Source organism: Notamacropus eugenii, chromosome 1, assembly GCF_028372415.1.
Source record: "Notamacropus eugenii isolate mMacEug1 chromosome 1, mMacEug1.pri_v2, whole genome shotgun sequence".
Classification (NCBI taxonomy): domain Eukaryota; kingdom Metazoa; phylum Chordata; class Mammalia; order Diprotodontia; family Macropodidae; genus Notamacropus; species Notamacropus eugenii.
The window spans coordinates 561,956,191-561,968,308 of NC_092872.1; the positions used below are offsets into that span (position 1 = coordinate 561,956,191).

The 12,118-nt window shown below is 35.7% G+C and overlaps 1 protein-coding gene across 4 annotated transcripts in view; it reads right to left on the minus strand.

Moving 5' to 3' along the window:
* The window catches only part of SNTG2 (syntrophin gamma 2), a 668,997-nt gene that overhangs the window by 45,497 nt on the left and 611,382 nt on the right, over positions 1-12,118 (minus strand). For all 4 annotated transcript variants that reach the window (XM_072634327.1, XM_072634328.1, XM_072634326.1 and 1 more), the window contains one exon: positions 7,510-7,602. In XM_072634327.1, coding sequence (XP_072490428.1) covers positions 7,510-7,602 — 93 coding nt within the window. The remainder of the gene's footprint in view (positions 1-7,509; positions 7,603-12,118) is intronic.

Consider the following 12,118-nt stretch of genomic DNA (forward strand, 5'->3'; position numbering starts at 1 on the left):
CCCATTTTACAGATGACTTGGCCAAGGTCATACAAACTACTTTAGGGATCCGTTAAAGCTTATGTAAATGAGCTCAGCTTTTAGGAGCAACTCCATTAGGGATACTTAACACAACTGTGCATTCAATTTTAGAAAGCATTAATCTAATCTCTTGACAGAATTTTCTTTGCTTACCAAGGCATAATAACTTTAGTCCCCAGCGTAAGACTAAACATGCCCTTTAGAGACTTAAAAATGAGTATGAGGTTTGGAATGAACATTCCTTTTCTAGTTTGAACATGGCCTATTAAGTTTGATTTCCTCTGCTGATCTGTGATATGGATGACTACAGATATCTAATAAGCTCCCTTTTGCATATCCCTGTAACCCTACATCATAAGATCATAACAAATCTGGTAATATCTGATGTATAAAAACTTTTTTCCAATTGGCTTACTAAATCAGCACTACAGTATTAATGCAACCCACCGTTCTTTAAACTTCAATTATGCTTGGTTTAAGTTTGATTGTGACAGAGGGGTAGATTGAGAGGGGTTCAAATATAGCACCCCCTTTAAAGATACAATTTTAAAAGGTTGAGAACATGAGAGTGGGTGTGTGTGCTTGGATGTTAAATATTGAAAATAATATAAGTAACTGACAATAACTGTAAATAAATACAGTGCTTACACAACGTAATAGACAGGATGATCTAGGATTGATATCTTTGGAGCCACCATGTCATTTTAACACAGATGTAATCATACCGCTGCCAGGCAACACAAAGTAAAAAGGTCTGCTTATATAAGTTATGCTATGTGGATCATTACAGTTCTAAGAAATGGAGAATAGCCACTGAGAATAATGACTGGTAATTTTCAGGTCAAGCAGTGAGTACATTATATGGTTTGGGAAGACAATAAAATATGATCAAACTGAAAGACACTTGTACATGCTGGCTGCCCACATTCTAATTGTACGCTTATTATATTGGTTAATTCATGAGCTGAGTGATAAGAGATGATTTAGCTTCATGGAAGTGCATGTTCAGGTGGGGCATATTGACAATTTACTCACCAATAAGCAAAATAAAAGAAATGTTTCCTTTCTAAAAATCTCACCCATGAATTATTTTTTGATAGGGATGGACACTGATGGAAGAGATACCCTTTCAATTCTACAGAAACACTAAATAGCATAATGATGTCTCAATTTATGAATGCCACCTGAGGTCATAAAAATAGAACTAGATTTGGACTTAGAATTGGAACTAAAAGATCTAACTTCACATTTTGGCTCCACCATTTCCTAGTCATATGCAAAAATTAATCAATTATATTGGCCATAAATCCAGAATGCCACAAAAAATACATTTTATCAATTTTAATAATAATTTGGAGCAGCTAGGTAGGTGTACAGTGGAGCATGGTCCTTGGAGTCAGAAAGATTTGAATTCAAATCTGGATTGAAATATTAAATAGTTGTGTGACCTTGGATAAATCATATAACCTTTGTCTGACTCAGTTTTCTCATCTGTAAAATGGGGATAATAACTTTTCAAGGTCACTTATAAGAATTAAATGAAATAGTATTTGTAAAATAAAAAAAAAACAAAACAGCATTTAGCACAGTGCCTGGCACATTTCTGTTGCTACTTAAGCATTATGTAAATGTTGTTATTGTTGCGGTTACTGTTACAACTGCTACTGTTACTATGATGACGCCTGTAACTACTACTACTACTCTTTAGTGATCAGACTTCTGGCAATGAGCCTCTTTGCCCTCTAGGACAGACCATGGATAATATACACGCAGCCTATTGTCAGGTCTTAGTGATTGCAATTCTCTGACTTTGGCTTCATGAATCTAGGACAATAAAAATAATCATATTTACACAGCATTTTATGGTGTGCAAAGCTCTTTACACATGTTATCTAAATGCCATGATAAGACATTGGGTTAACATTTTAATAGAAAGTCATTATTATAATTAATGAAACAATCTATATTGGTGAATGTATAATGGATGCCTAGACATTTTAAAGGAAATGGATTCAAAGGATGAAATATTAAATAAATGTAAAACAAAATTATATCAGTCTTGCAAAATGTATCTGGTGAGAGTCTTGGAAACTAAGAATTCAGAAATATGGCTATGGATATTCATATGAAAATTCAGTAGGTTTTAAATACACATATGCAAAGTATATATTTTACGTATATAATATATACATTATATAACTTGGGGACAGCTAGGTAGCACAGTGGATAGAGTGTTGGACCTGGAGTTAGGAGACTAATCTTCATGTGTTCAGATTGAGGCTCAAGTACTTCCAAGCTGCATGATCCTGGGCAATCACTTAACCCTGTTTGCCTCAGTATCCTCATCTATAAAATGAGCTGGAGAAGGAAATGGCAAACCTCTTCAGTATCTTTGCCAAGAAAACCCCAATAGAGTCCGGGAGAGTCAGATTCAACTGAAATGACCGAACAACAATATATTATTTTAATATAAATGTGTTAAGGGGCACAAAAAAAAATGTTGTCTTTTCAGGGCCTCTATCTAGGACAGATGTGTTCTTGTGGCCTTGAGGCCACAGGTGGCTCTCCATGTTCTCAGGTGCAGACCTTGACTGAATCCAAACTTCACAGAACAATGTTCCCCACCCCTGATCCCCATCCCAAGATCCTCCTGAGATATGTGCTAAATGTAAATATTATTTGTTCACTCCTGGGGCTTCATATGGAAACAATGGTACTGCCAACAATAATGGCGCAAGCATTGCTAAAGATTATTTTAAAAAGAATAAAGAAAGCATGAAAGAGAGATTATTTAGCCTTAGGTAAGAAGTTGAAGACCTTAGGGGTATAAGTAACTTTGTATACTCTCTTTTCATACATAGAATTCACTTCTCTGCTTCTTTCAGTCCTCTTAGAAATCCTAGCTTCCTTCAGACCACAGCTTAAGCAGCATAATTCCTGACACACACTAGATACCTAGTAATGTTTGTTGATTGACTGATTACACAAATGACATGAAAATGGGATTTAGATTTGTGCACTACGGTTCACAGAATAGAAATTACAGATGCATTGGCTAGGGATGTACAGCACCTAACAAGGAATATTGTAAATATCACCAAGAAGGCTTAAATTTGAAAATGATGGAAGAAGAAAAATGTCCACCTAGATCTTTCAAGCCAGATACTGTAAAATGTAAGAGGTGAAAGGTAAAAGATAATGGAGCAGGAGGAGGAGGAGGAGAAGAAGAAGTTGGAGAAGAAGAAGAGGAAGAGGAGAAGAAGTTGGAGAAGAAGAAGAAGGAGGAGGAGGAGGAGGAGGAGAGACATTCATAAGAGTTCACAGATAGAACCTCAGAATTGGATGGCTCTTCAGAGATTATCTAGGCCAACTCATATGCCCCCGAAGAGCATTTTGAAAAACTTGGCAGTAGTAAAACATTCAGCTCAACCATAATAGGGAAGTTGCTTTTTGTTCAAAACCCCAGCTCAGAAAGCCTAGTTCATAGTTCTAAGGTGTTAAGGAGATATTAAACTAACTGCAAAAACATAGATACAAGGGTGATCACTTTATGAAATACAAAACTCTCCCCAAGTCAAGAAGAGAGCAATTAATATCAAGTTAACCATGTTTTGGGGGGATTTAAATAGTTAAGAATTATATATATATATATATATACATATATAATATGCAAGAATTATATTATTTCCATAAATTTTAGAGTGAAACAGATTATAGACTTGGTACTGTCTTTGGGGAAGGGGTAAGGAGGGAGTTTCTTTCTCCTACCTCTCCCATTAGCTATGTAGCTTTAGAAGGGGAATGTCAAGGAGCAGGACCCTTGGCAGTAGAGAAAAGAGTCAAGGTAAAAGGAGGAATCTTGGAAGCCAGCAACCTACCGAGCAGACACTACAAGGGTTGCTACATGTGGACTCAATAAAGCACGGCCCTGTGAGCTACCTTTGCTATTCATATATCTTCATATGTATTTACATTATTTTTTATCACCACTGTACTCTAAGTTCACCCTAGGTTTGAAGGAAGAATATTTTCCAGTTTCTATTTTTATTATGCCCTCTTAGTAAATGCTTTTGCTAAGAGTCAATTGTGTCTGCTGGCTTTTTGTTAAGAGAAAATGCTCTGGTTGTGGCTCAGGAGCTTTCATGCTAGAAATGAAGATCCATAGCGTTACTCACAGAACCCAGAAATATTTGTCATAATCATGACAGGCTCATGCTCATACAACTCATGAGTGCAAAGCTAAGTTGGGAGGAGCAGCTCATGACGGGGTTCTACCAATTATTTTGGATTCAGTAAAGATTTTTAGCAGAGAACAACTTTCACATTCTTAGAGATGAAAGAGATGATCTCATCAACACAGTGTCCTGGGTAGGATTAAATTACACAGCCAGTAATTATGTTCTTTTCTTCCCATATATCAGATAATATATTGCTCAAAAGACTACTCATTCTGTTCTTGAACAGCTTTAGTTATTGAGAATTTTTGTGTAGAGTTAGTCCTAAATTCCTCTTTTTTGTGTTGTAGGCAATGCTAAATGAGCATAAGGTGTCCAGAGGAGCAGTCTAAAATGGTAGGGGGCCTCTAGAAATTTTGGTATGCAGATAGAGAATTAGAGAGACAGTGGTTGAGAATTTAAGCTCAAAGAGATAAGAAGTTACATCAACTGGAAGAAACCACAGGTAGAAACACTGAAGAATTAGAGGATCACTGCAGGCACAAGGATGGACTTCTCAAATAATTTTTCTGGTATATGCACTGATTTCCATACTTTGTTCTAAAGATCGGTAAATAGGATATTGAGCAGCATAGAGATATTTACTGTTGCTTACACTGAACACAGGGCAAGCTAGATGTTACAGTGGATAGAGCATTAGGATTGAAATCAGGAAGACTCATCTTTATGATTTCAAATCCAGCTTCAGATATTTACTAGTAATGTGACCCTGAGCACATTTCCCTCTGTAAAATGAATTGGAGAAGGAAATGAAAAACATTTTAGTATCTTTGCAAGAATACTCCAAAATGGTATCATAGAGAGTAAGACACAACTGAAATGACTTAATGAACAACACATTCAATAGATTTCTCTATTTGGCTAAGTGGTAGAGGATGATCTTGAACATGTTAGGTGGATATTAGGTACATTCCATTCAACTGGTTTTATATTGAAGCTTTGTAAATGTCAATTTGGTCTTCCAGAGGTAAAATACTTGAGACAGAAAATAAGCAATGGGCACTTAAATCCCCTGTTGAATGATAAGGGATAAGAAAGTACCTACAAGTAAAATAAATGGATCAGGTTATAAAAGGAGACATTACACTCTTTAGGTCGACAGATAGCTAGATCATAACTTAATTTTGCTCTTAAGAATAATTTCAAGTCACATGGAGTCAGGAATATCAAAAAGTTCTATAAAGTTGTAACACATCTGGATTCTTTCAATTTTGAAGGTTCCAGATTTTTCAAATCCCTTCATGTTCAAAGTCAAAATTTCTTCGTTTTGTTACAAAATTCTAACGCTGTAAAGCAGACAGTATAACTAGAAGGGAAATTAGAGATTATCGAATCTTGCTCTGTCTCTTTTTTTTTAAAATGAGGAAACTGAGGCTAAGGGAAGGATTACACAGAAAAAGGAAAAAAAAAACCCTAAAGTTCAAATATATCTATATCTATATATCTGACTCCAAATTCAGTGCTCTTACCATTACACCATGCTGCCTTTTACTTCTGAGATTATATTTGTCTGCCAGTTGTGATAAATTTGGGCCTCACATTTATGGATAAGATCACTATGGATTAATGATCAGAACTTGATCTATTATATAAAGATAATCCAGAATATCAACAGCCTATAATAAAAATTTTTCTAAAATGTTTAGGACTTCTTAGATAAACACAAATGTATTCTTGGTTGAGATACTAATAGGCATGGAAAATGGGTCTCTGTACAACTCATTGACTAATGCAAGCTAAGTAGATGATCTATTCTTCATATACGAGTCTCAAGAGAAGTGGGGAAAAGAGACCTTGTTATAAATGTTTAAAAACTGTTTGCATTGGTTACTTAATATTCAGAAGAGGATGTTTTTAAAGAACTGAACTTGAAAAGGTGCCTGCAAAACCTAAACTGATTGACAGTTTTCCCTTTCCTTCGGATTTGCTAATCCAGTAACCCAGTACTAAAATATTTCAAAAAGGCAATTTAGAGCAATAGGTCAGTGAAATCATATCGGGGGTTACTCACATTACAATAAGCATGATAATGGTAAGTAATAGTAGCATACTACCAAAGGTCAAGTTCTTATTGAGAGGTACCTTGAAAATTATCTACTCTAACTCTTTTATTTTATAGATGGGGAAACTGAGGCTCAGGGAGGGTAAAGTAACTTGCCTGATGTTATAGAGGTAGTAAGTAGCAAAAGTAAGTTTCAACCCAGGTCTTCTCATTTCATAGACAATGGTCCATCCATCATAGTATGCTACTTACTTACATTAAGTAAGTTTTCCATATATGCTACTTACTTACATTAAGTTTTCCATATACATGTAAAAACAGATCTTCATAGATAGATAACATCTGTTCAATCAATCAATAAATCTTTATTAAGCACCCATTAAATTCCAGGCACTGTGCTAAATTCTAGAAAAACAAAAAAGATGTAAAAGACAACCCTTTAAGGAGCTTACAATTTAATTCATGAAATTATATTCTAATGGCTCTTAAACAAATGGTAAATTTAAGGGGGTGAAGATATTGGTCCAAAAGATCAATTTCAACAAGAAACTGACTCTGTTCCTTACCTCAAGCATATCAAATAGGAAATGTTATTTTTCCTTGCAAATACTTGGGATTCTCAGACAGTGAGTCTAAAAATGAATATATTTTCTTTCAAAGTGTGTTCATTGAATGTTAATGGGTACAAGCATAGGAAGAAATGTACCTCTGTCAGCAGTTTCCCTAAGTAGCTAAATTCTGTCCACTCGACTCCTTTGTGGCATTCTTCACTCAAGCTCAAGACCAGAGGTAGAGGTGTCAGACATGGCCACATGAAAGCCCAAACACTCCCAGTACAGGCTGAACCAGATTAAAATGTAATTGGGAAATATTTAACAAAATAGCTAAAAATATAAAAAACAGATAATATTACATTTTAAAACTAAGTCAATATGCAGTCATCAGAGATCCTTATGTATGGATTTGTGGCCCCATATCTTTTTGAGCTTTACAACTGGGTTAGACCTTGAACAATTCCCTTGTTATTCAACTATAATAACTGTACTCTATATTACCTAAGGTGGTACATATATTAAACTATGGACTAATATTTTAAATGTCTCACCTTGACTCTCTCAACCCCAAATCAATATGTGTTTGTTTTAAATGCATACTTGTGTGTATTCCAGTTCAAGAATTGGTTATTAAAAATTAGAATTTCTGCACACACACATACATACACACACCGTATTGAACTCTTTGACAACTTACCTTTGTTTTACTGTCAAAACATGTGAATCCCAAGGCAAAATCCACTGTGAAGCACAATGCTTCTCCTTGCCAGCTGCACATATATGTTTTTGACTAGAAAAAAAAGTATTAATTTTCAGAAAATATGTTTTTAAAACCATTATTAATTCTAATATAATAACACAATTCTAGACTTTAATTCTAGAAGTAAAAGCCAAGGAAAGAAATGACATACAAACTAGCAATGCAGAGTGAGACAGAAGGAAAACCTAGGTCACACATACAGGTAGAAATATTGGGAGTCCATTTTGGTTGAAATGTGTCTTTTTGACTCTAGGTCAAATAAATCCTAGTATTTGAAATCTGCACAGGCTTTGATGAGGTTCCTTGTGACTTAGACACATAGCAACAAAATAGTCTGACCCAACACTGAGCCTTTCACCTTAGGTGTGAATGAGTGGCTAAAGAGATACTTGCAAACCTGTAACACAAGTACCTCAGGGAGTCATGGACACAGGAAAAGCAGGTTGGAAACAACCTGCCACAGGGCCTGGGTGCTGGTATATCCATAAATCAGCTATCAATCTGACCTGAAAAACAGTCTGACTAATGATGTATATAATTCAGGCTAGAGTTTTTCCAAAGTTGAGTGATTCGCAACATCCTCTTCCCAACCCTGGGGATGGGTAAATTATAGCGAGGCAACTTTTTGGTTTACAGAAAAAGGAATTTCAGGGAATATCTGATGCCCTAAAGAATTCCACTCCTGCCATATCCACATGCATCCCAATCTAGATCTTGTGAGTGTTACACTGATGAGCAAGGGCAGGATGGAAGGAGGTGGGGGGGAGGGAGAGAGGGAGAGAGAGAAAGAGAGAGAGAAAGAGAGAGAGAAAGAGAGAGAGAGAGAGACAGAGACAGAGACAGAGACAGAGACAGAGACAGAGAGAGAGAAATTCTGTCATCTGTGTTTCTGGTAGAGTAGGAACCTCTAGTAGGCTGCCCATTGGCCTGTGCAGGTTGGAGAACTAGCCTAAGAAGCCCTAAAGGGCAACTGCAGATAAAAAAGTCCCACAGTGTTCTAGATAGATACCCATCTCAGAGAAAAACTCTGAAGTACCAGCAGTCCCTAATAATGACACCTCCAGGGAAGAAGCCATGCCATCACACTGAGATACCCCTCCATACAACCTAGATTAGTTGGTGTTATTTGCTTACTGATGTAAATACATGAAAACTGGCTTTATTTTCCACATGACTGTCAATGAACCATCCTGAGTATTGCAGGTAATGTCCTACTGAGTACAATTCAATTTTCTATGTGCCCTGTAGCATCTAAGCAAATTAATGTTGGTATAGAAAGTCAGGGAATACTTTGAGGGCATGGAACTTGAAGTGAGAATGCCCAGAGAAACTTATTTCCCCTCTTCTTAGGATGCATTCTGGGTGGGACAGTGATGATAAGTTGCATGAAGGAGACTCTCTTAATTCTCACTTCTCTCACTAGTCTTCCCTATGTTAGGGATAGGTTGATGGCCATATGATAAAATAAAAAAATGAGGTCCATGCTGAAGTTGCCACCAATCAGTGGAGTAGTTTCCATGTGGGCTCTCACTCATCTGAAAGATCTGTGAACCTGTTCATTTTACAAATACCACAAATCTCAGTGATGCTCAGCTTAAAGAAGGTACAGTAGTACTATAAAAAAGAATACCATCAGGAGTGTTTTTCAACCATGAAAACAATATCCACAATGACACAATATAAATGGAAAGAACAACAGAAAAAATAAAAACAACAGTAACTGAACATTGTGTGATTATAATGACCAAGGTTTTCCTCAGAGAAGAACTGAAAAAAAATTTCTTCCTTCTCTCTCTGTAAAAGTGAGAGATTAAGGGTGTGAAATATTGCCTTTATTGTCTTAGATAATTGATAGGTTGCTTGGTTTTGCTGAGTTGTTCCTCCTCTCTTCTTTCTCTCCTTTCCTTCTTCACTCCCTCCCTCCCTTCCTCCTTTCCCTCCTCCCTTCCCTCCCCCCTTCCCTCCCCTCTTCTCCCCTCCCCTCCCTTTCCTTTCCTTTCCTTTCCTTTCCTTTCCTTTCCTTTCCTTTCCTTTCCTTTCCTTTCCTTTCCTTTCCTTTCCTTTCCTTTCCTTTCCTTTCCTTTCCTTTCCTTTCCTTTCCTTTCCTTCCCTTCCCTTCCCTTCCCTTCCCTTCCCTTCCCTTCCCTTCCCTTCCCTTCCCTTTCCTTTCCTTCCCTTTCCTTCCCCCTTGTTATTCTTTTCTTCTTTTGTGGACATGAGCCATGGTGTGACAAACTTGGACAACACTGTGAGAAGAGTTCACAGTTCATAAATGACTTTCCAATACTCTTTGAAAGTCCATGAGTGTGTGAAATTATAAAGATGAGGCCTGACTGAAAAGAAGAGCTAGGGAATGACACTTCCCAGCCCTCCATTTGCTAAAGTAAGAGGTCCACAGGTACTGCATGTTGCATGCTTTCAGACTTTGCAATGTGTTAAAAAGTCCTGTTGGTTGTTTTTCTTTTTCTTAAGAAAAATATTTTTTATTATATGGGATAACTCTGGAAGGGGATGGGGGAGATATACTGTGGAAAACTATGATGATGCAAAAAAGCAAAAAAAGTAGATTTAAAAATAAAATTACTACAAAATGCAAAAAAAGGTACATGAGGACTAAAATTTTTACATCATGAGATCTGGAGACTCTAAATAACTAGAGTATCAACATGGAAGGAATAAAAATATTACTAAATAACTACATATTTTATATTGATTCAGTAAGTAGTATGCAACACTCATTAAAGTCTGACTTAATTTAATATTTCAAATTATGCAGGCTGATAGCAAATCACAATTACTGTTATTCAGTAATAATAGCTCATCTAGGTTCTTATATAGAGGGTAACAAGAGAAAGCTCATGGTGAAAGGTTGCACTTTGCATATAGTCGTATTTGTATAATCTCTAAAAGGGTTTAGGATGAGGAGAGAAGAAAAGAATAGACTTTAGCTTACAGTGTTTCTTTGCTACACAAAATCCCATCTTCTGCCCTGCCTCAATCAATATCTTCTCAGGAACAGATAGTACTTCATCATGTGCAGTTTTAGAATTTGGTCTCAATATTTAATATATCTCTGTTTAATGACTTGTGTTGTTCGGTGTGATGCTATTACAGTTACTAAAGAGTCATACTATAAATGTTGATATTTACTAAAATATACTTTCTTCCCAAGTCAGAGCTTCTTCAGCATACACATGAAGTAATTAAATGATTTCTACCCTCCTATTATGTAAGCCTTTACCCCATTCTTTAAGAGCTTAAAATTTACAGATACCTTCAAACTTTGCAAGAAAGACTGGGTTTTCTGAAAATTTTTGGTTTGTCTCTTATACTTGGGATGCTTTTCTGTATTTTGTACATATTTTGATGAAATATAGAAAATACTTTTAAAGTTTTGTTTTCTTTGAAAACTCAGTTAAAAATATGTAAAGTAAAAATTGCTAAGAATTATTTGGATGTTCTCCCAGGTGTCAAGAATTCAAGATAATTCTTTCACATTAGTAATCAATTTCCTAAGATTTTAATTGGATGTAAAATATTTTAAAATTGTTGAATAAAGATCCAGAGAAAAAACAAATATTGAATGATATATTTTAATTTGTTCATAAACCCAATATATTCTATGTGAAAGAAAAAACAAAACTAGGCACATAAGTGGGTGTATATATAACATATATGAATCTGCATACAGACAGGGAATCTCAAAAGTCTTAGTAAAATTTTAAGTTTAAATATATTTTTCTGTTTTTTTTTAATTCAAGACAGTTTAAAAATTCAAGCCATTCAAAATTAATAAATTTACCTTATCCGGGAGGTAAAAGCTTAGGGATCTAAGGATCTCAGTATCTTAAAGGACATGCTAAACTGGAAGTAACTCATAATAAGTAAAAAGTACCAACTCTAAACATAAGTATGCAGCAAAAGAAGTCTGTTTCTGTTTTTAATACCCTCCCATTGATTTTGTGGCACCTTCTTATCGATTGGTGTAATGTCCTCCTTCCTCTTGCCCATCACTAATGGTCCAAGGATTTATAATTTCCACATGTGGAAATTACACCAATGAAAATCATAGATCTTTCACATTTTAGTTGATACTTTTGTAAAAAGTGGATGAAAATTTCAAGTCCTTGCAACCAGTTTCATAATGAGCCTCTCCCAGTATTTCTAGGATAGTCCTTAGGCAACAGACATATGAATACATAAGTGGATCTGTACTTAAAACTTTTCTATCACATCACACTGATTTACTGATTTCAAATCAATTAATAAGCAATCCAAATAACAATCAACATTATGAAGCACCTAACAATGTGCCAGTCACAGCACTAAGGGATCTATAAAAAAAAAAATGGAATAATTTCCACTCATAAGGAACTTAAGTTCTATTGGGGAAACAAGTACCTATAAAAGTTGTTGTTGGTGTTCATCCTTCATTCTTGAAGAGTACCAAAGACACCAGGAGAGTGATCCCTTCACTTGCAAGTGAATTGGATTTAAGTGAGGCAGAGCTGGGTAAAGTCATCAGTCTCACTCTCTCCTTCAGAGT